The following is a 25,002-nucleotide window of genomic DNA, read 5'->3' on the forward strand; positions in this document are numbered from 1 at the left end:
TGAAGACAGTGGGTGATGATTGTTGCCATTGCTCTGAAGACATTGGGTGATGATTGTTGCCATTGCTCTGAAGACAGAGGGTGATGATTGTTGCCATTGCTCTGAAGACAGTGGGTGATGATTGTTGCCATTGTTCTGAAGACAGAGGGTGATGATTGTTGCCATTGCTCTGAAGACAGTGGATGATGATTGTTGCCATTGCTCTGAAGACAGTGGGTGATGATTGTTGCCATTGCTCTGAAGACATTGGGTGATGATTGTTGCCATTGCTCTGAAGACAGAGGGTGATGATTGTTGCCATTGCTCTGAAGACAGTGGGTGATGATTGTTGCCATTGTTCTGAAGACAGTGGGTGATGATTGTTGCCATTGTTCTGAATCTGAAGACAGTGGGTGGTGATTGTTGCCATTGCTCTGAAGACAGTGGGTGATGATTGTTGCCATTGCTCTGAAGACAGTGGGAGCTTATTGTTGCCATTGTTCTGGAGACAGTGGGTGATGATTGTTGCCATTGTTCTGGAGACAGTGGGTGATGATTGTTGCCATTGTTCTGAAGACAGTGGGTGATTATCGTTGCCATTGCTCTGAAGACAGTGGGAGCTTATTGTTGCCATTGTTCTGAAGACAGTGGGTGATGATTGTTGCCATTGTTCTGAAGACAGTGGGAGCTTATTGTTGCCATTGTTCTGGAGACAGTGGGTGATGATTGTTGAGACCTCGGGGTGAAACTGGGGTGCGAACAGTTCCCCAAACATGAACTATGATGCCTGCATCTGTGAGGATGATCTCAACAATGAAATATGCCACACAAAGTAAATGACTTGTGGGTTGTCCACATGTTCAAGATGTAGTGGCTCGTTAAATGCTGGGGGTAAGTATTTTTAACAAGGACAATCACACATAAGCTGAATTAAACAAAGGACCGACCAAAGCTACCGACCCTACTCCACAGCCAGTAGAAGTTGAATAAAAGAAAACTCCACGCAGAAATGAAGTCATTATTCTGCTGAAAGCCCTGCTGTAGAGAACAGCAGCTATACAGGTTTATTCAATTCAATGCAACACTAAAAGGTTAAAACATTTCATTACAATATATATAAAATACAGAAAATATACATATATATATACAACACTGCCACGTGTATACAAGTACACAACTGATATGTTCATCTTCAAATAAATACGTTAAAACATTTGCAGAATCACAAAACCTGGACAATCACTTTACACTCGTGTAGCAACTGATCGAACTGTTGATGAATTGTTTCCTTAGTCTTATTTCCAGCAACATATTATGTGTTTCCAGATTGGCAGGGTTTATTGAAGTTTCAGTGCCTGGAAATTTAATTTGGAATCAATAATGTTAGTTGTAGGATTCAAACTAAAACAAATCTGGGGCATTGACATGCAAACTAAAGGTTATCAGTTCTTTTCTGAAGCACTCTACATCAAAGTGAACTCTTAGCAGAATGTGGGAAAAAAACTAGATTTGATCAAACTTTTTCTAATTTTGGATTGAGAAAAAAAGATCAAGGGATGTATTCATGTACAGTGAATAGTTCAGGACTCTTCCAGGCCTTGAATCCTATCTAATCACATTTCTCAACCAATCACATTGCAGCACACACTCCCATACAATAGAACATCAATTGCAACCTATAATAATTTTTTAATTTGAAGTATTCGAAAGGTCGGTCACATGACCACGACACGGAAGTTCATAAGTGTATGAATAACACATTTTACAAGATTGTATTCTTGAAATGACAAATACTGATTGACAAGTTCCTATTGGGAAACCCCTGGGAATTCCCCAGCATGAATAAATACAGAATATCGTGGTGTCCCCTGTCATTTAGACCCTTTAATGTTGAACTTAGCGTTTTAGCATACATTTGGATAAGTCAGGGAGTTGATTGCATGCCCATTAAACGATATACTCGCTACAACCCATCCCAGAAAACAAAACAAAGAAAGGCACATCCCAAGCCAAGTATCATAGTATTGACTCGATCAGTGTCTAGACTACAGTGACTACAGCTATCTATGAATCTACAAGCTCCAATGTTCAAAAAGTTTGGCCCTCATTCTATAAAGGTTCATACTCCAACGAATTCACACAAAGTGAAAGTCAATTCTTAAGCAAACATCGATGTTGTGGTTGATTTTAAAAGTACTCATCAAGCGACCGCGATATAGTTGTAGTAGCTGTACCTACATTGCAACAGTATCACAACAGTGTTCTCAACTATTGCAATGGTAAATATGTCCTGGATCGTCAGCCCAAACAAACACTGTGTGCCAGTGTTAGTAATCCTACCAGTGAAGCACAGACAGTGTTGTTCCAAACAAAACTCAGTTCTCACATCGATGTAGGTGCAAAGTTGGGGTAGAAGGGACAAGGATTGTAACAATGTGGAATCAGATCACACATCAGCAGAGCACAGTGAGAGCAGCAGACCAAGGGACGAGGACTGTAACGTGGAATCAGATCACACATCAACGGAGCACAGCGAAAGCAGCAGACAAAGGGACGAGGACTGTAACGTGGAATCAGATCACACATCAGCAGAGCACAGTGAGAGGAGCAGGCCAAGGGACGAGGACTGTAACGTGGAATCAGATCACACATCAAGGGAGCACAGCGAGAGCAGTAGACCAAGGGACGAGGACTGTAACGTGGAATCAGATCACACATCAACGGAGCACAGCGACAGCAGCAGACCAAGGGACGAGGACTGTAACGTGGAATCAGATCACACATCAGCAGAGCACAGTGAGAGGAGCAGGCCAAGGGACGAGGACTGTAATGTGGAATCAGATCACACATCAAGGGAGCACAGCGAGAGCAGTAGACCAAGGGACGAGGACTGTAACGTGGAATCAGATCACACATCAACGGAGCACAGCGACAGCAGCAGACCAAGGGACGAGGACTGTAACGTGGAATCAGATCACACATCAACGGAGCACAGCGACAGCAGCAGACCAAGGGACGAGGACTGTAACGTGGAATCAGATCACACATCAACGGAGCACAGCGAGAGCAGCAGACCAAGGGACGAGGACTCTAACGTGGAATCAGATCACACATCAAGGGAGCACAGCTAGAGGAGCAGACAGAGGGACGGGGACTGTAACGTGGAATCAGATCACACATCAAGAGAGCACAGCGAGAGGAGTGGACCAAGGGACGACGACTGTAACATGGAATCAGATCACACATCAAGGGAGCACAGCGAAAGGAGCAGACCAAGGGACGAGGACTCTAACGTGGAATCAGATCACACATCAACGGAGCACAGCAAAGGAGCAGACAGAGGGACGGGGATTGTAACGTGGAATCAGATCACACATCAAGGGAGCACAGCGAGAGCAGCAGACCAAGGGACGAGTACTGTAACGTGGGATCAGATCACACATCAAGGGAGCACAGCGAGAGGAGCGGACCAAGGGACGAGGACTGTAACGTGGAATCAGATCGCTCATCAGCAGAGCACAGCAAGAGGAGTGGACAGGGGGACGGGGATTGTAACAATGTGGAATCAGATAGCACATCAATGGAAGCACAGCGGGAGGAGCAAATTACTTGCATAAACTCCTCCAAAGGCACAGGACTGCGTAGGGTAGGTCTGTGAGACGGAACAGCATTACGTCCACGGGATGGAGGTTGTGAATGGGATGGTGGTGGTGGTGGTGTGTGTGTGTGTGTGGGGAGGGGAGGGGGATGTTGACATCATCTCTAACAAATCATATAAAAGTATGCAGTTCTTTATGCAGTTCTCAACAATCAATACACTGAGATCTAGTCAGCTTGAACGCCACAGAGATATTGCTACATGTGGGGGAGGCAATGCCAGCAGGTTGGGACGTCCTATAGACATTCACCAGGACATGTACATGGGTCCTGATGGGATTACTCATCGGCATAAGATGACTCAAAAACACCATCTGAAACAGGATATCCTTAAACATTTAATAGAAAATGACTCTTGTAGTAAACATGGTAAAAGAGAGCTTAGACACGTTTTGGTCCTAAAATATTTTCACGCTTGTTTTATTAATTCGTTTAGATAAAATATGAAATCCATAAAGAAAATAAAAGCAAAATAAAAAGTAAATACTGCTTTGTTCCACCATTTGCTGACAAAACAAACATTTTAAACCTATCTGCACTGATTGTACTGACAGTAACATGATTACTGTCGACTGACAAAAGTCTCTAAATATTCTACCTAAAAATCACCACCATCAGAACCCTCAAATATCACAGACCCCGGAAGTCTCACAAAGGACGTGTCAGGTGAGCCATAAGCTAACACTGACTGCCCAAGCTAAACGACAGATTCTTGAATCAATCATTTATCAGCTTTCATAAACAATTTGACTTCGGTTATGTACAACCAGAGTTTAAAATTTTGATCACAACTAATAAAAACATGCTCTTTGGGGTCAGAGGCGGATACAGCTTTTTTGAAAAGGGGGGTTGCACAACTAAGATCTATCTATTGTCTTTGGTTGTAATTCATACAGAAATAAAGATTTTTGCGCACCCCCGCACCCCCCATCTGTATCCGCCCATGGGGGTATATACTTTGGCGCTCCGAAACAACAGGCTGTTTATATATCTACAGCTATTTCACAGCACAGATTTTATTATTTCCATTATTTCCATTATTTCAGAACTGCTCATTTACATTTCTGTTTTTTTTTAGAGATGGAAATCAGATATGATGTTTGAATTATTCGTTTCACTGTGCCAAGAATTTAGAAGCCTCGACACTTGACGTGACCTCCTATTGAGTTATTGTATGATCTTCGCTCAGGCAGGTATTATATCAGAGGTAAAGAACTGCGTATAATGAGATCAGAAAAGCCTCTGTTGAAGCTAAAATATATTACTGCACAGTGTCTCATTATATACAAGAAGAAACAGAACACAGTACAACCTTGTAAGTTATAATACACAATGCCTTTTGATATTGGATAAATGTAACAAATGTTATATATAGTATAATACAGATTCTAGTACTTTTGGGGGTTGAATCTCATCTGGGATCAGGAACCACACTGCCACAGTGAGGCACACCAAGCCAGTGATCTGACCCACCCAGCCACCGAGGCTTGCACAAAATAGAAGTCTGACAACTGGTAGTCTAGATCACGTACTTTGTGTACCCCTCTGATAATAAATTGGCAGGTTTCCCATGGAGTTGAGAATACACAAACCCCAAAATACACTTGTTACATTTGACCACAGTCAGGTCATTATTGTTGACTTATTTTTTTATAAGAATTTATGTCAATATATTTCTCCATATAATTATGGTGAGTGAGTGAGTTGGGTTTAACGCCGCTTTTAACAATATTCCACTTACATCACGGCGTGTCAGCTTAATGTGGGAGGAAAGCCCAAAGTGATGCAGGTCTCAGACGTTTATCACTTCGGTGAAACCCACGAGCACGGGTATGGTGCTGACAAACCTAGAAACATAATTGGGGCGAACCAGGATTCAAAACCACAATCATAGGTCTCTGGCGTGCCCAAGGGACGCAACTCTGCACAGCGAATCACGGCGACTGGGCCACCCGTGCCCCCTATAATTATGGAGGTATAAACTTGAAAATTGCAGTACCGACTTAAAAATGTCAACAAAGTCTGCACGCTCTTTTTTTACATTTATACCCCTAAAAAGACCCCAAAAATGGAAGTCAAATCTTAAATAAACACTATCTGGAATTTGTACATCTGCATGCTGTGAAAAGTGCCCTCCAAAACAAAGGGAGATAACTAGAAGCATACGTACAGCCTGGTGCAGCGTTCCAGCCTGGTCCAATGTTAGAACACTTTCTTTACTAAAATACTAAATCTGTATGCAGAAAGCCATTTTAAGTGTAAACTATTTACCTGAGTTACTGAAATATCTACAAACACTGTTCACTTGACATAACAAATGAAATTTAAAGTATCATCGGGCCATAGGTTGTTGGACATCATACGTTTTCGGTCAGCCATGTTTATTACTCGCACCAACACATGGGGTGTGGCGTCATACAGACATTGTAAATACTCAGATGATGACGTGTTTTTAAGATAAAGTCGTCTTTTATAAGTGAGTGAGATGTTTAACAGTGGTTCTTGCGATTAACAAGAAAATTACAAATGTTTCTTAAAGGGCAAGTACACATGGAAATGAACCTATTTTTCTTGTACTTTTTCCACATTAAAAGTGTTAACCTAGAAGTGTCATAGACAAAAATATAAAAATATCACTAATAATTGACATATTTTTTGCATTAAAATGATTTATATTTTTCACATTTACCAAGTGTTCTATTTCCATAACAAAAACACCATGGCTTATGCCCCTTTCAATATGACGTCATTGGTGCCAATTGATAAACATTATGACGTCGTCATGCTTTGTTAGAGCCGCTTCACGTGGTGTAGGTACAGGTGTGTGATTCTAGCGTCTCAGATGCCAGCCAGCATAGTATTATGCTGAGTCACCACTGCGCCGGAGTGTGTCGTAGGCCATGTTGTTTTACCACAAACTGGTACTTGATATCTTTTGCGTTGAGAATAGACAGGGACCCAGTTGAATTGGCACCAATTATGTCATAATCTAAGGGGGATAACTCAGGCCTGTTTAGCTCGAAAAACGAAGGCCTCATAACGGCATATCATTTTCACACTATTGTGAGCTTCCTACTTTCACTGTGAAAAAAATGAGTGTATATTTTCAAACACAGATACTAACTAATTCTAAAATTGAGTTTTGTTTAGAAAAAGATAGAAAGTGATTTTTGTGTGTACACTTCCCCTTTAAGCATCCGAAAACCCATTACACGGGGATATGTCAAGTGCACTGCTTCCCACTCAGCTAAGTTTACATCTACACTGGAGATGGCGTTTATTAACTTTACTTGAACACAGACATGGTCTGCAGTTAAACTGTTAACTGCAAATAGCATTTTTTATAAAATATGTCCAACATTTACTAAAACAAACAAAAATATATCCTGTGTTACTTAAGTAGCCCTCAGCTCAAGCAGTGGATGTTATGGACAGACACTGTGAGCATATCGATGAGAAGATTGGAGGAAATGTATCTTTTCAGTCTTAGAGTCTATGAATGTTGTGATCAGTCGTCTCTCTGCGCTGTTACTTCAGCCAGTCAAGAAGTTGCGGCACGTAGTAGGTGATGATGATGTCAGCGCCTGCAGATGAATGTCATAAAGTGAATTGTCAGCTATCAGTGGCTTACATGGGTCATCTATTTTTAAGCCCATGGATCTCTCAGTGATAGTTCTTGGGGTCCAAGACATGAGGTGAAGTGAGGTGAGGTGAGGTGAGGTGAGGTGAGGTGAGGTGAGGTGAGGTGAGGTGAGGCGAGGTGAGGTGAAATGGGGTTTAACGTCGCGTCCAAGATTATTGCACTTATATAGCGACGTGCATGTACGTGTGTGTGTTTGTGTGGCTGCTTGTACTAGTCCGGACTGATGCCGATTTATAGTGCTAGCTCACTGAGATACCATGCCGCAGTTTAACATGAATACCCCACTCAGACACAGTATACTGACTCCGAGCCGACCAGTCCTTGTTTTAGCCCCTTAATGCCCAGCGCCAGACAGGGTAACAACAAGTACCATCTTTTAACGTCTTTTGGTATGACGCGGCCGGGGATCAAACCCCGGACCTTCCCCTCTCCGGGCGGACGCTCTACCAATAGACCACGGAGGCGGTCACCAAGACAAGAAGGCAGGAGTACAAAGCTGCCGACTGATTTCACTTGATTTTCATGTGTTTTACTTATGACTTATCCTGAGATATGACACTAAGGATCTCGGATAAAAAAAATTGAACAATGGGGAGGGTCAAGTTTATTGTGGATTGCTATTACTTCTTTGTTGGACTTTCAATTCAAAATTTTATCAAAAGTTGAAGACCGCCATTATAAGTTGTAGCAGGACCATGAGGAGTACATGGAGTTTAATGCGTCCCGCGTGAGGATTTTTAAAAATGGTTTCAGAAAACCTAACGAGGGACGCATAAAACCCCATGTACCCCTCGTGATCCTGCTACAACGAATTTATCTTACCAACATGTTTTAATATGACATTGTAAAAGAATTAACACAAATTCAAAATTGATAGAAAACAGCTGTTGAGCTGTGGTTAACTTGTGCAGTGTCATGTGGCTTCCTCTGACTCGGGAAAAGCATGCAGAATTTTGCTTTGAAGTGGGGAATTATGGATTCAGAAATCCACGGGGTATAAGAGATTTATTTCCCTGCTGACAAATTTATTACCCTCCAAAGCGGGTTACTCAGTATTTTATTAAGATTACTTGGACCAATCAGATCTCATCATTCTGACAGGGAGGTATGATAAAAGTCTTTGTACTCCTGTTTACAAAAATCTTTGGCCAGCTTCTAGCCATTGACTAATTCCTGAAGTATCTTATAGAAATCTCCTACCAGCTCTTCTCATGCTTTGTAGAGATTCCAGGACAATGGCCTTCAACTCAAACGCTCCGGCCGCAGCCCCATGGTACAACATGGCGTACTCTCCTGATACATGGTAAATTGCCAGTGGATGTGTCGGGTACTGAAACAAACGTGGTGGTACAACTCTTCTGATGCATAGCGCAATGCCTGTTTACATCATTTGTGTGTGAAAATCACCGTTTTTCACATAGCCCGCCTTACAAGAGTTCAACCAGTTCATGTTAACTCGTCTGACTGGTTTTGCGACTTCCAAAAAATATTTTGCAATCAGACCTAGCATTGTGTTTCTTGATAGAGTAACCCTTGCCAGATTACTACCAGGACGGGTTATTGCAAAACATGAATTTCACATGTTAAAAATCAATACAGAACGAGGCATGAATTGATATATGGGGAAAATGGTGTGTATCGCACAGGAAATCTTAAATACATGGTTACACGAGTGAATTGTGACAGCGTGGTTACACATGAATCGTGACAGCACGGTTACACATGAATCGTGACAGCACAGTTGCACATGAATCGTGACAGCACGGTTACACATGAATCGTGACAGCACGGTTACACGAGTGAATCGTGCCTTCAGTGAATCATGACAGCCCTAGACCTGTAAAGATCCGGGTTACAATTTGTCTCCAGCAACCCATGCTTGTCGTAAGAGGCGACTAACGGGATCGGGTGGTCAGGCTTGCTGACTTGGTTGATACATGTCATTGCATCCCAATTGTGTGGATCGATGCGCATGATGTCGATCGATGCTCATGATGTCAATCACTGGATTGTCTAGTCCAGACTAGATTATTTACAGACCACTGCCACATAGCTGGAATATTGCTGAGTGCAGCATTAAACAACAAACAAACAAACCAAATATGACAAGAGACTGTTTATCCTACAAGATACACCCCGCAATCAGCAGGTAGCCACCAAGTTGTGTCGTTGTGTATCGTTCAGTGTTGCCCGTACCACAACATCTATTCTCACGTGTCAGCCAAAATGACCAACAGAGTTGTCATCTACCTCATGTCAAAAGAAGTACTCCACTAGAAAATGTCACCAGTACTTGAGTTTTACAAGTCTTGACCAAAGGACTTACGAACCCTATTACGTTTGAAGTTGTTTTTATACCTTTTGTTTGGTCATCCTGACCACGTCCAGGTATGCTATCCCTGGCTTGACCATCAGCATGTCCGCACCTTCCGCCACGTCCCGATCCTGAAATAGTAGGAACATCCTCATCTGCATCCCATCACAACTATACAGAGACTTCAGGAGGACAACATTCCTGCTGAAACTATTACTGTGTAAGTCCACCCAGATGAAGAGTGAGTGAGTGAGTTGGGTTTTACGCCGCTTTTAACAGTATTCCAGTTATATCGCGGTGTGTCAGCTTAATGTGGGAGGAAAGCTCGAAGTGATGCAGGTCTCAGACGTTTACCACTTCGGTGAAACCCACGAGCATGGGTATGGGGCTGACAAACCTAGAAACATAATCAGGGCGAAGCGGGATTCGAACCCACAATCATAGGTTCCTGGCGTGCCCAAGGGACTCAACTCTGCACAGAGAATCGTGGCGTCTTAGACGACTGGGCCACCCGTGCCCCCCCGCAGATGAAGAACAGATCAGTGAAGCAAATAGTGACCTTGAAAATAAGGTCAATGGCGGCATCATTAAATGAATTTTTCAGACTCCTCTGACTAACCTTACCACCTTATTACATAAACATAATCTATATTTTTGTCTTGTGATATTTCATGAGCAGCAGAAAACAGAAAAGCTTTTGGTGACCATATTCATCCATCGTCTTTGTACTTCCCAAACAAACTTTTCAGCAAATTCAACAGTGTTTAGTGAGAAATCCTGCCAACAAATTAGTGTGGAGGCTTCTAAATTCTAGTGTCTAGGGCAGTGAATCGGAGTTCTGTATGTCAACAATCTCATTAAAATCAGATCTTAGTTCTCGCTACCGTTAAACAAAAATCTGAGGACGCCACATTATGGGTCACATCAGACAGACGTTGTGCGAACTTTGACCGACCAATTCAACGACTGACAAGAAGTCGACATTAGCCAATCAGAAGGCAGCTTTGAAGAGTTTCTCATGCTTTACGGCACTAATTTCAAATTGGCGACTATGCTTCGAAACATATTGCCAAATTCCCGATTAAAAATTTGAAACCTGAACAAAAGAACATTCTGGAATGGCTAATAGATGGTCTAGATTGTATTGATTCAATCGTTATGCCCGTAACTATTGTTCAGAATACCCTGTGTTTCAGTTTTCAAGGTTGCATAATTAGAAATCACATTCCGACAGTCATTTTTGGGTAAGCGACGCTCTGATTGGTCGGATGAAAGGTCGTTCCGACGTGACCCCTAATGGGATGTCCTTAGATCTTTGTTTAGCATCCAAAAGGGCTGACTATTCAGGAAACATGTGTTGTTGTCTGTGGAGGTATCTGTCTCACTTTACAAAGCATTGACCTAGATTGTAAGAAAACACTACCCAGTACACACTGCAGCTGACAGTAGATGACATTGACATTGGTCATAGAAAAACTGACATCTAATGAGCCCAAAAAATAATGCATGCTTCATTGGGAGTTGAAGCATCCTTCAGGAGGAATTGGCAGGTCTTGATGTAGAGGGTAAGGCAGAACAGATTTGGGTGAGATCACATGAACATAGAAGGTGAGCTTCAGAGCCCGGACTACCCACCACCGCCCGCTCTGCCAGTCCGATGGATCCTGGGGGCAGCTGGTAGCACTTCCTGTCTCCGAAGGACGGTGCACTCTTGGCAGCATCTCTGTGATAAGGAGGAATTACATTATTACTCATGAAATTATTAAAAAGTGCTGAACATTGAAACTAACAATATATAAAACGTCAGTGAATAACCACTCTCGATTATCTGCCAAGATTACATTTAGCAAAGCAGGCAAATAGTGGTGAAATATATATGAATGGATCACTGATCACTGAAAAGGCATTATTTAAAAAAGAGTCAGGGATGGAAAAAACATGTAGTGATTGACATTATTCGCAACGATTCATTCCGTCGGGGTAATATGACACACAATCAACCACGTCACCGAGCCTCACCACACAACCCACTTAGTCACAACCTACGGGGGACCAAATGTATCCCAGAATCCCCATCACGTTAGTTGAGCAATACTCCTATTACATTTATCATGCTTAAAAAAATAAAAGAATTGGTTCTCAGGCCATAACTTTTGAAAATATAGTAGGGGCGGGTGGGCAGGTGTATGCTCATGATGTCAGTCACTGGATCATCTGGTCCAGACTCGATTATTTACAGACTGCTGCCATATAGCTGGAATATTGCTGAGTGCTGTGTAAAACAACAAACAAACAAACATACACTATCATCATAGCACTAAGATGCAAAATGGAAGTGAAGATGACCTTTACCTGAATGGACCATAGAAGCTGGAGGCAAACTTGGCGCTGTAGCTCATGACGGCGACTCTGTTGTCGAGACCCGCCTCTCTCAGCCCCTTCTTGATGGCACCAATCCGACCATCCATCATGTCGGAGGGAGCGATGACTTGGCAACCTGGGAATACAAGTGTAAGAGCCTGTAAGAATTCCTGTATTGTTATAGAAGACCAGCAGTGGTTGCACTCCACGAAGTCACAATCAGAAGACGGAGTGCGCAGTGGAGAAGCTAGCAGCTGTGATTGGATAATATTCTGTAAGATTTTGATGCTTTTTAAATCAGGATCCATCCAGTAATTAAAACTGTTCATGTTTTTTAATATTTAGACCTATTTACAAACATCATTACTTATGCTGAATGTGTCAGAGATATGACTGATGTATTTTTAGAAAGTGTCATTTGGTGCAGAACTGTGATTCGTGTGTTTAGCTTCCTGTACTCATAAATCAACCTGGTCAGGCTAGTCACATTTTGAGATTTTATTGCAGCTTTAAGGCCAGGCCAGGCTATGCATATCCATATTTCATGATTTAGAGGCAATTGGCTAGGGTAAGGTTGATATCAGTCGTAAAATCATCTCATGACTTGTAGCCAATCTGAGACATCGGACCGCAATGCTACAGTGCACATAGGCAGTCTTATCTTGCCGCCCCCCTCCCCCCCCATGTAGGCAGGTGTTGGAGAGAACTACTACATACACCATGGTTCCTTGTGTACAGGGTGAGTGGCATGGCATTCTGTGTTTTCAAGTACTTGTTGAAAAAGGTTACACTTATCTATTCTTAGTAACTGTGAACTGTCCTACTAATAAAATACAATACACCTGCCAGTACAGTTATATCTACTGCACAATACAGCTCCCGATACAGTTTTGTCTACTGCACAATACAGCTCCCGATACAGTTTTGTCTACTGCACAATACAGCTCCCGATACAGTTTTGTCTACTGCACAATACAGCTCCCGATACAGTTTTGTCTACTGCACAATACAGCTCCCGATACAGTTTTGTCTACAGCACAATACACCTCCCGATACAGTTTTTTCTATTGCACAATACACCTACCTGTACGGTTTTATCTATTGGCCAATATACTTGGTTTAATTATCAGAAATTATGAAATTATTTAAATTATTTATTCTGAAAATGTTAACCTGTTCACGTCTGTATTCGGTGTCTTTTCCTAATATAACGTTTGTGATGGTATTGTGATGGTTTGACAGTACCCACTGATCAATCCACTGACTGATATTGTGTACAACAGGGTTCGATGACAAGCAATCAACCAACGTCATCCAGTCTGACCACCCAACCTATTTGCTCACCTGTTATGACAAGGCTATAGGTTGGGTGCATTGCAAGCAACGAATCGCTTAGAGAAAGCAAATTAATCGCTGCAACAGTTTGAAGCACTTGCGCACTCTTCCAAAATGGCAGCGCAACTACCTTGACGTCATGAAGAACGTAATAGAAGAAGCTTGATGACGAGCTGATGAATTTATGACTACTTTGAAGATGTGGAGCAGGCTAAGCGTGATGGGGTGTTAGCTGCCTTTGCTCATTTGCTAGTTGATCCAGTCAAGACATTTTTGTTCAGCTGTCAAACTCCATTTTGGTTTGAGAATGAAGCGACCTCGGCCAGCGATTTGTTTTGTTTGCAAGAGGCTGAAAGTTAGTGCACTGTTGTAAGGCGAATCGCTGTGCATCGCTGGCAAGCGATTGGTGCTTTGCAATTCACCCCTTGTCTACCCTGGAGTCCCAACAGAATGGGATAAAAGTAACTGTCATTACTTCTAGATGATCGATACTGTCGAAAGTGAAACATGACACTGTGGTAACTACTGATATCTACCACGTCATGGACAATTGTGATGTATCAATACTTTGATCAATCGTTACACCCCAACTTATACAGACCAACCAACAGTTGATAGATAATTACAACATACCTGCTTTGGCATAGTTGACTGCAATGGCTGCGAGACGGGCAATACTGGCTTCATTGTCCAGACTTCCGTCCTCTCTCAGAATACCTGCATGATGGGAAAACATCAATCTCATTAAAATCAGACCTTAGTTCCCAAATTTGTAATCGAGAATTTGTAAAAATGTTTCGAAGCATAGTCGCCAATTTGAAATTAGTGCTGTAAAGCACGAGAAAGCTGCCTTCTAATTGGTCATTCTATTTGTCGGTCAAAGTTCACGCAAGGTCGGTCTGACGTGACCCATAATGGGATGTCCTCAGATCTTTGTTTAGCGGTAGCGAGAACTAAGGTCTGATTTTAATGAGATTGGGAAAACATGGAGTTTGATCGAATCAGAGGAGAAACACCAGGTGTTATCAGATTTGTGGGCGTTAATGAGTATTCAGTGTTACAGAGTATTTGGTGTTATTGACTATTCAGTGTTTCTTCGTGTTAGAATTTCTGCTAATCAAGCACTCAATAATGCCCAGAAATCTGAAACCCACAATGTTAATCAATATTGCAAATACCAACAGTTAATGGCAATTTTTCAGTGCAAGACCTAGCTCAGGCAAAAATCGACATGTGCCCCAAAACATGAAACATTATGCTATTCTGCATGAAACAGGTTTCACAATGAAACATGCAGTAGTGAAGTAATAACCGGAACATTTTCAATGAGACGGCCTTGTAAAAACTCGGATTGGAAGATTAAGTGAGAGGAACAAGGGAATGTTTCGGCTTCATAGACCTCGAGGTTTCCGAGGCAATGGTAAAAATGTCAAGGTTGACAACAGATGGACAACAAAAAAGTGTCAAAACAACAGGTCACTTGACTTTCAGTAAGATCAACAACAAATGATAAATAATTGTAAAATAAACAAACAAACCCAAAAATATTTTTTTATTTTTTTATTTTCCCGTTTTTATGTAATGGGGAACAGATTTCCAAATCAAATATTCATCTTACAGGAAAAAATAGAAAATGATCGCATATATCATATGTATATCATAGCCTGAATACATTTGCCATACGCTAGATGAAGATATCAATAATAACTTGCATTTCCTCATATCATATTTCTATATGAAAGTAATTGTGTTTATACCATCTGCTGGCTTTACTGCCTGTCAACAGCTGGCTGACATATCACAACATTGTATATTGTATGTGTGTTACAGGACATATCTCAGGTGAACCATCCATGTTATATGTGGTATAACACCAACACTTCAGGTCACATAACGCCAACACTTAAAGTCACATCACACCAACACTTAAAGTCACATAACACCAACACTTAAAGTCACATAACACCAACACTTAAAGTCACATAACACCAACACTTAAAGTCACATAACACCAACACTTAAGGTCACATAATCACAACACTTTAGGTCACATAACACCAACACTTAAGGTCACATAACACCAACACTTGAAGTCACATAACACCAACACTTAAGGTCACATAACACCAACACTTTAGGTCACATAACACCAACACTTAAAGTCACATAACACCAACACTTAAGGTCACATAACACCAACACTTGAGGTCACATAACACCAACACTTAAGGTCACATAACACCAACACTTCAGGTCACATAACACCAACACTTTAGGTCACATAACACCAACACTTGAGGTCACATAACACCAACACTTAAGGTCACATAACACCAACACTTCAGGTCACATAACACCAACACTTTAGGTCACATAACGCCAACACTTAAGGTCACATAACACCAACACTTTAGGTCACATAACACCAACACTTTAGGTCACATAACACCAACACTTTAGGTCACATAACACCAACACTTAAGGTCACATAACACCAACACTTTAGGTCACATAACACCAACACTTAAGGTCACATAACAACCAGCCACTAACGTTCACATTTCTTTCTGACTATGCACACATTCCTTCTGACTTTTATATGTTTGAATAAAGATAAAACTTCAGTCAACATTAGTGTATGCATGACCAGATCGTATAATACGTGTATCTAAATACATTTTGCAAGGGCAACAATCAAACTATTCCCAATCAGACATTTTGTACCAATCTCTTGAGACCTACAGTGGGTACCTGGGTAGGGTCGGGTAACAGAGGGGTGGGTATCCGGGTAGTAACTTTTGGACTCATCCCAGCCCTATTCCCAACGACCCACACTAACAAAATGTATGTACATATATACAGTATTCAACATAATAAGTGCCCAGGGCGCTCTCAAAATTAGAATGAGGGGGCTCTTATTAGAATATTATTTTGAGATAAAACAATAGAGATGAACAATAGAGATGAAAAATCATAAATTTTGTGGTTTATGCTGACAGCCTGAAATGTTTATATACGACAGATATATTTTTCCAGAATTTAATTGCCCATAATTAAGGGTGCATATAACAAACGTATTATGCACGAATAAATAAGTCTTGTGTAAATTGATCAATCGGAAGGGGTGCCAATTAAGATTGTTCACTAGCCAGTATATTAGCAAATATCGCTGTGGGCGCTTATTAGAGCGGGGCGCTTATTACGTTGAATACGGTATATATGTAAGTGATAAGGTAATGATAAGGCCCTTTTGATTTTCAAGCTAAATTTGGATCACAGTATCATATATATTAGTTTCACTTAAACATATAATTAAGAAATATATTGATGAAATTTATATTTTTAATATCAAAATGCTGAACAGCTGTTTTCTTTGAAATGTACATTTCTATGTTGGTCCATTCTCATGAAACAGCACGTTCCCACTGCTTTCAGGAATCAGTTTTATTTTCTGAATAAGCTCGGAGCTGAAGAATTTTGTCAACATTTTCCCCAGTTTTCCGTGGATGAATTCTGTGTTTTACAACCATATTTAGGGAGGCAACCTGGAGGTTAGAGTGTTGGCTTGTGAGAATGAAGACAGGCTTAACTCATCACATGGGTACCATGTTTGTTTGTTTGTTTTTTAACGCCACACTCAACAATATTCTAGCTATATGACGGAGGTCTGTAAATAATTGAGTGTGAACCAGACAATCCAGTGATTGACATCATGAGCATTGATCCACGTAGTTGGGATATGATGACATGCATCAGCCAAATCGGTGAGCCTAACCAACCCATCCAATTAGTTGCCTCTTACGACAAGCATGGGCTGCTGAAGACCAATTCTACCCCGGAACTTCACGGGTCGGGTACCATGTTTGTTTGTTTGTTGTTTAACGCCGCACTCAGCAATATTCCAGCTTTTTGACGGAGGTCTGTAAAATAATCAAGTCTGGACCAGACAATCCAGTGATTGACATCATGAGCATCGATCCACACAATTGGGATCGGTGACATGCATCAACCACGTCAGCGAGCCTGTGGGTACCATGTAACGCCATGTTCAAAGCAAGTATATATGCTACTCAAAACAAGTAAGAGAACTGTGTTGCAATACCACCAAGCCATGACAGATTGACTATAGTCATATGGAAAAATCAGGTGTTCCTAACTTCTTTTGAGTAGTATATTTGCAACGTTTGAAGTTGATACAGTGTGTAACTTTTACAAATGACAAGCACCCCTAGACTTTCATGTTTCATAAGGACACTGTATGAGTGAGTGAGTGAGTGAGTTGGGTTAAACGCCGCTTTTAACAGTATTCCAGTTATATCGCGGCGTGTCAGCTTAATGTGGGAGGAAAGCCTGAAGTGATGTAGGTCTAAGACGTTTACCACTTCGGTGAAACCCACGAGCACGGGTATGGTGCTGACAAACCTAGAAACATAATCGGGGCGAAAAGGGATTCGATCCCACAATCATAGGTTTCTGGCGTGCCCAAGGGACGCAACTCTGCACAGCGAATCGCGGCACCTTTGACAACTGGGCCACCCGTGCCCCCAACACTGTATGAGGGGACATGTATGGTTGTGTGCCGAACAAAAGTTACAGCTGATATATTGGCAACAAGAAATCTGTAGACCTCATGTTTATCGAGATCAGTGCAGATCTTCTGACACAGGTCTACACCAAATGTCAGTAAACTCCCCAAATGAAATTTTAAAAATCCAATTGATGTCATTGTTAATACAGTCATATTAGTTAACTTAAGTGATGGCCCAGCTGGTCAAGGGGACTCTGATAATAGGACCAAAAAAGAGAAGTCCTTAACATTTAGTTTTATACCAATGTATTGGAACAAGGTTAACACAAAATGTTTTATTACACCTGAATATACAAAACTATCAACTCTTCAAAAATCCTAATTTTAGACAAAACATTATTTTTTTAATTGTAAATAAATCCTTGCAACCACTGTTTCATTAATAAACAAAAGTTTGCATTGTGTGTCTTTTCCTTTTCTCTGATGGTGGTGTCTCCTCGCATGGAAAGTGTAGAGCTGTAATGATTATAATCGGCCATACCACGGCCTTACTGTCATATATGTATCGTAGAGGTGGAAATGTGTTTTTTTTCAATGTGCCAGGGGGCAGTCATTAAGATATTTATGTTTGCCCTTGGAATGCCAGTGTGACAACCTGAAGAATAAATATGACACAGCGAAAGAGGGCAGGGTACACCAAAAGTTATCACAACTATCGGAAGGGGGGGGCCGTAAATTTTAAAATTATTTAGGGGTTGGTCATTTATTATAGGGGAGAGCATGAAAAAATGTTATATGTATGGGATGGGGGGTGGGGGGCAGGATGTCAGTATAACATGACACAGTCCTAACAACAATCTCACCCCAACAATAATAAAATACATGACCACTCCCTAAATCATCCCTCGAGTCACTAGGAACATACTTTAGCTGGCCATATCGATTTTAACTGTACATGTGGACTCACCACAATGTCCGTGGCATGTGTAGGGGCACAGACAGACGTCACAGGCGATGAGGAGATGGGGGAACCACTTGCGGAGCAGTCCAATAGCCAGCAGCACCGGCGTTGTCGGCAGGTCTGCACCCGTACCCTCGTTGTCCTGAAACATCAAACATTTACATATCAAACAGATTACAGTGTGTGCTATTTAATGTCGTGCTCAGCAATATTCTTGTCAAAACACTGTGGCCTGTAAATAATTGTGTGTGAGTGAGGGAGTGTGTGTGTGTCTGTGTGTCTCTCTCTCTCTGTGTCTGTCTGTGTGTGTGTGTGTCTGTCTGTCTGTGTGTTAGTCTAGTGCCAGCCAAATGATATACCATCAGTCCCAACGAAATCTGAGGTAAAATTATCAAACTTCTGCAGCTTAAATTACATAATTCTGCAGCTAAAACAACCATTTCCCCCTAAAAAATTAAAACAAACTTATATGGATAGTGTCACTGATATTTATTTATTGTGAGATGTACACATAGTATATGTACATAATGTTGTCAAATTAAAAGTGAAAATTATATATTTCAAAATTCCTTTTATTGTAGGATACATATTTTGTATGCTTGAATCACGTGTTAAATGTTTGGGCATCATTAAAGGGCAAAATTTGATAGATAAGCTTGAAAATAATGAAAATTAGTGTATTGATTGATCAAAAAGAAAAATTCTGTGATTTTTCTGTGATTTTTCTGCAGTTCTGCAACAAGATACATTTTCTGCAAATCTTTCTGTGGCCACAGAATTTGTCTGGAACTGTCACGGAAACATGTCACAGTTCAACATATGCCAGGTAGGGCAACAACAAGTACCATCTTTGAACATCTTTTTCAGTAATCTATTGTAATGTACGCATAAAGTCTTTGACCTGAACACTACATTTTGGAACTGCCAGAATTTTAGGGTTGGGTTGGCACATCCTGAAAGTTTTCAGAAAAAGCATGTGGCCTGACATGCTGCAGCTCCCATGTCCACCTCCAGGCTGGATAGACTCCGAGTAATCCATGTTTACATTACAGGAACTGTTGACATATACCCGAGGGGCTTGCATCAGACTGAGTCTGTGAACAGCATACCTGAGCCATGACCTGCACTCTATCTGGCTTTGTTTATTATTCGTGTAAATAATTATAAAGTTTCCTTCCGGGATAGGGACTGATGGAACTATTCTCAGCTTGGTTAATTGCTAGAACCCGGTTGGTTGACATCATGGGGATGGAAGCATGGCTTGGCAACACTTTTGTAATTATTCGGCTTACGGATTCGAGTCAAAACTTAACAAGCAGAAAATAAAGACACATAGTTCAATGAGGGATACAATGAGGCAGTAATTTTCAAGTTATATGTCACACAAATGTTTAAGGAAACACATTTTAAGTTAAAAAAAGAAAAATAGATGTATTTTTTCAGAAAATCCAAATATTGAAAACAAACTTCGCACTGCACCTCTCCTATTGATATAGAAACTGTACCCCAAATTGGAAAACAATCCATGAAGTAGTGTTCAAGTCATAGGTCACACAAATGTTTAACTTTAAGTAAAAATAATTCTAAGAAATCTTTTTTAAAATAACTGTATTTTTTCAGAAAATCCAAATATTGAAGTCAAACTTCTCACTGCACCTCTCCAACAGGTATACAAAGTGTTCACCAGGTTTGAAAAGAATCTATGCAGTAGTACTCAAGTTAGAGGTCACACACAAAAATGTCCTCACACAAGGATTGAATTCCTCGGTTTACTATACACCTGTGTATTTCGACCAATCAGAGGCTGTGTTTACGAGGACAGCAGTGTACAGTCACACAGTAGAATACAGAGATACCTTGGTTGATTGTGGCACAGGAGTCCATGCCTTTGTGATTCATTCAACGGAAAACGTAATCTAGACGATAATGACATCAGTTTCGTGACAGAGCAAAAAGCATCATACACTCACCTTACATAACTGTAAGACTACACACAGAGAAGTACAACAGAAGCTGAACATATACACTCACCGACAAAAGAAACGCGACTACCATACATGTTGGTTTATATAAGAAGAATTACACACATTCAATACATAGATCCATGACTTGAGATGCACCATTTGTCTCGTGCAGGATTAGAGTGTAAAATTTGGAAATCACAAGCAGCATCTTGTGCTAAGAATTAAGTCACTCTGTGGTGACATTTGCCTGTTTGTCAGTTTTGTCATTAATTGGTACACATTGGAAACATCTCTTCTTAAGTTACATACTTCTCTATATTTTTCTATAGTTCGCGTTTCTTTTGGGAGTGAGTGTATATATCAATAAACACTTGGAGTTTAAGGATGAGTCCCAAATAAAATGCCAGCTTATCCAAGCGTATCTTTTGTCTTGCTAACTGTGAACTTTCATTGTAACAGAAACATGCCGAACTACCCCAAACTTTGTTTTTCTCCCTCAATGGTGATGAAAAAAATATTTATTAGGTTTTCTTCAAAATGAGCACAAAATGTGAGTAGGGAGCATTAATTTAGTTTTTGCTTTTTTTAAACGAGGTGATTTTCTGACAATGCACGCACTCCTTCTGACTTGTTATGTTTTATTAAAGATAAAGCTTCAGTCACCTTCAGTGTATGCATGACCAGATCGTTTTATATGTGTATCCCTGTGTTATGGGTTTTCAAACTTTTAAGAAAATTTGTATTTTTTTCTATAATCTCATTAATAACTTTAAAAAATGTCATTAAGTTTTTCCTAAAAACAAGGAATCATGTGAGTATTTACAATCTCTATGTCATGCTACATGCCCTGTTTTGCACAAGTAATCGCGATAAACATTGCCACCTGAAAACGAATGATGTCAGAAAACTTATGATCCGACAATATATATTACCACATAAACAGTTTTTGCCAAGCTCCGGTAAAACAATCCCAAATCAGACATTTTGTACCAAACTTTAGAGATTGGTTGGTTGGTTTGTTGTTTAACGCCGCACTCAGCAATATTCCAGCTATATGACGGCGGTCTGTAAATAATAGAGTCTGGACCAGACAATCCAGTGATTAATATCATGAGCATCGATCCACGCGATTGGGATCGATGACATGCATCAACCAAGTCAGCGAGCCTGACCACCCGATCCCGTTAGTCGCCTTTTACGACAAGCATAGTTGCCTTTTACAGCAAGCATGGGTTGCTGAAGACCTATTCTACCCCGGAATCTTCACAGGTGTCCCAACTTTAGAGATACAGCAGGTACCTGGGTAGGGTAATAGGGGGTCGGGTACCCAGGTCGTAAATTTGGACTCGTCCCTGCCCTAGCGTGATTCATCAAGTAATGAAACAAGGGAACACAAGCAGCAATTTGCTTCATCTGAAAGCACCTGGTGACAATGATTAAGCATCACTGGTAGTCAGGCAGGCTGGCACGAAAACCATATGTGACTTGTTTCACTCCCTGTTTCAAGAAAGATATTTTCATATGATTTACCAAAATGCCCAATTTGGCTCAAGAATTGACTTCACAATCTTCCCGAGACAAGGGAGTTAACTGACTTTAAAAGTCCAGTTTCCACCCTTGCCAAACTAGGCTGGAATTACTGAGCTCGATCTTAGCGCCACCAGTGGCTATTACGAGTTATGTCCTTCTAAGCTTCTCCTATGGTCCAATCAGATTCCACCTCTCGTATCACTTGCATTTGCTTCAAACAAAATGGCGGCGCCCAGTCAAGACGATCTGATCGATAATCAATATCTATATTGTGATAAAACGGGTCTTAAAATGGGAAGTGTATCAAATCACGTGAGCACCTTGATTAAAAACATGAAAAGATTTGGAAAATATCTGTTGGCAACGAGTTGGCGGTGCACATGCTTTGCAAATCTTGCAATCAACCTAAATCTGCACGACATTTTATGAACCGGATTTCGATTTCCTTGCGCGATCTCGATTGCACTATGCATAGACTCGTTAGTCCAGCCAAAATGTAACTCCATTATACCAGCCTAGTTTGGCAAGGGTGGAAACTGGACTTTTATAGTCATTTAACTCCTTGTCTCAAGAAGATGTGATTTCACTACCTGTCACATTTTTTATTATCACGAAAACATGAATCAAAGCCACCTACCTTGTATATTTTCCCAGGCACTCCAAACAGTAGGACTGTCTTTAACCCTTTCTCCACCAGGGGTGCAAGCGCTTCCTTCAACCGATGGATGCCGTACCGAAACTGGCCGGGCATGCTTGTAATCTCCTGGACTGCATCTTCTTCATCGCTGGAAAAGTCAAAGACCGATGAAGATTGTTTGTTTGTTTTTTCACTACACTATCACTATCACAGCCATATGGCAGTGCTTTGTAAATAATGGAGTCTGGACCAGACAATCCAGTGATCAATATTGTGAGCAACAATCAATGTTGTTGGGGTACCAGGACAAGCTATCTACCATGTCACTAAGCCTGAAAAACTGATCCAGTTGGTCATCTCTTAGGGCCTAGGTTGCTGGACAGTGGACTGTAAATAATCAAGCCTGGACCAGACAATCTAGTGATCAACATCATGAGCATTGATCCATACGATGTCATGCATCAACCAAGTCAGCGAGCCTGACCAACCAGTCTCTTTAAACTCATCTCACAACAAGCATAGTCACCTTTTACGGAAAGCATGGGTTGCTGAAAACCTATTCTACCCCGGATCTTCATAGGTCAAGGAATATTTTAAAATAATAATAAACATTATGAGTGGAACTTTTCATGAAAGTGTGCCAAGAACCAAAAAACAATTTTTGAAGAACTTATATAGATCAAATAAAAACTAGGTTGATGCTACACCACGGTTTGAAAACAAGCTTGAAAGTCAAGGTGTAGTCTAGATCAATATCCTATAGCAGGAATCCCACGGACCTAAGATCCCCTTCGTCTTGAACATTGTCCATCCACCCTGTTTAATCAAGCTCACATGCCTACAGACTTTGAGTGCCTGAATATGTTTTTATTGTGAATATTACCACTGTCAATTTAAAGCCGCCAATGTGATGTCGCAGTATTCAGAATCAGATACAGTAGCACTGTGACATCATGACAGAGTGATGTCTGATATTATCTTTAACTGTAATCACTTTTCCCTAAAGCCGGAGCCGAAACATGTAGGGGAACAATTCATTTCATGTGATTATTTTGAGAATTGTTTTATATATACGTGCTACTGTACACTAGTGAATCTCCCCACTTTATTTATATACATGAAGGCGGTGAACTCTTTACCACTGAGTGGATTGTTGCTCATGTTATCAACCATTGGTTTTCCAGATCTTGGTTGCACTACTATAGGCTGCCGTGATACAGCAGGAATCTTGCTGACAGCATTCCCTCACTCACTCTGGTAGCAAAGAGGGGATGCTGGGTTAAAAATGGAGAGCATTTACAGGTGCTTTTGAAAACCAAAATGTTAATGTATGCATTTAAATACTAATATTAGAATGCGCAGTTAAGATAGAAGTGAAATTGGGATAAAAATTGAGATATCTAGAGTTAACAAAACTTCAAAGTCCAGGTTCAGTATAGCGGACATGTGCACTATCCCATAGGCTACAATCTGTGACGACACCGGTAAACAACGTCGGTCAGGGCACGAGTACTGACCCCGAGTCAAGATCTGTACTCTCGACATTCTGTCATTTGAATGAGCGTGATACAATACCAGACAGTTATGTTCAACAAACAGACAACGCATAGCATACCTAAAAACTCATCGTATGAATAACATGGTGTTCGTGTCAACTCAAAGTCGAAACATTCTGTCAGCGTTACACGTGTATAATATTTTCAGAAATACGACATCGTCGTTGTACTCACACGATGAACACGGGATAAATCAAGTTCTCCGATGTAATGGTAGTATTCGCCGAGTTCCAGCTCCTCAATATCGGGTGATGGTACCCTCCATGTAATATCGTGTGGTCCGCCATCTCCCTGCTTCGTCTACTCACGAGGAGTCAATAACTGTGTTATCGAGTTTACTTATTGCTGTCGGTTCAGCCAATCAGCGTTTGAGATGTCAGTGGGCGGGGCTTACTGTACACGGCGTCAAACGCTTCGCAAGCATCTTGTAAACAAATTCGGCTATTTATGGAAATCGAAAGGAGCCAATAAATCCAGAAAGTTTGACATTTCTCATTGTGTGTAAATATATCCAGAGACAAAGGGGCCACAATGATG

The 25,002-nt window shown here is 40.9% G+C and overlaps 2 protein-coding genes across 2 annotated transcripts; one reads left to right on the forward strand and one right to left on the reverse strand.

The window, feature by feature from the left end:
• The first annotated feature begins 861 nt into the window (after nt 1–861).
• Nucleotides 862–3,110, forward strand: LOC125377050 (protein starmaker-like). Its single transcript, XM_048389858.1, has 2 exons — nt 862–870; nt 2,376–3,110. Exons 1-2 carry the CDS (start codon nt 862–864, stop codon nt 3,108–3,110), a joined length of 744 nt encoding a protein of 247 aa, XP_048245815.1.
• A 3,608-nt stretch (nt 3,111–6,718) lies between these two features.
• Nucleotides 6,719–24,798, reverse strand: LOC124152401 (delta-aminolevulinic acid dehydratase-like). The gene is made up of 9 exons (XM_046525326.2): nt 24,640–24,798; nt 22,910–23,057; nt 18,785–18,920; nt 13,923–14,006; nt 11,946–12,090; nt 11,229–11,316; nt 9,638–9,724; nt 8,480–8,609; nt 6,719–7,220 (listed from the first exon to the last, which is right to left on the reverse strand). The coding sequence occupies exons 1-9, from the start codon at nt 24,750–24,752 to the stop codon at nt 7,165–7,167; spliced, it is 987 nt and encodes a 328-aa protein (XP_046381282.1). The 5' UTR covers nt 24,753–24,798; the 3' UTR covers nt 6,719–7,164.
• Between the last annotated feature and the right edge of the window lie 204 nt (nt 24,799–25,002).

The sequence above is a fragment of the Haliotis rufescens genome, unplaced genomic scaffold, assembly GCF_023055435.1.
Source record: "Haliotis rufescens isolate VD_foot unplaced genomic scaffold, xgHalRufe1.0.p SCAF_8, whole genome shotgun sequence".
NCBI lineage: Eukaryota > Metazoa > Mollusca > Gastropoda > Lepetellida > Haliotidae > Haliotis > Haliotis rufescens.

Bases quoted from the DNA above. Each gene is read 5' to 3' on its own strand.
- LOC124152401 (XM_046525326.2), bottom strand. From the start codon at position 24,752: ATGGCGGACCACACGATATTACATGGAGGGTACCATCACCCGATATTG. The intron at 23,058-24,639 runs GTGAGTACAACG...TGACTTTTCCAG, and splicing joins ATTTATCCCGTGTTCATCGT to CGATGAAGAAGATGCAGTCC. The intron at 12,091-13,922 runs GTATGTTGTAAT...TTGTATTCCCAG, and splicing joins AGTCAACTATGCCAAAGCAG to GTTGCCAAGTCATCGCTCCC.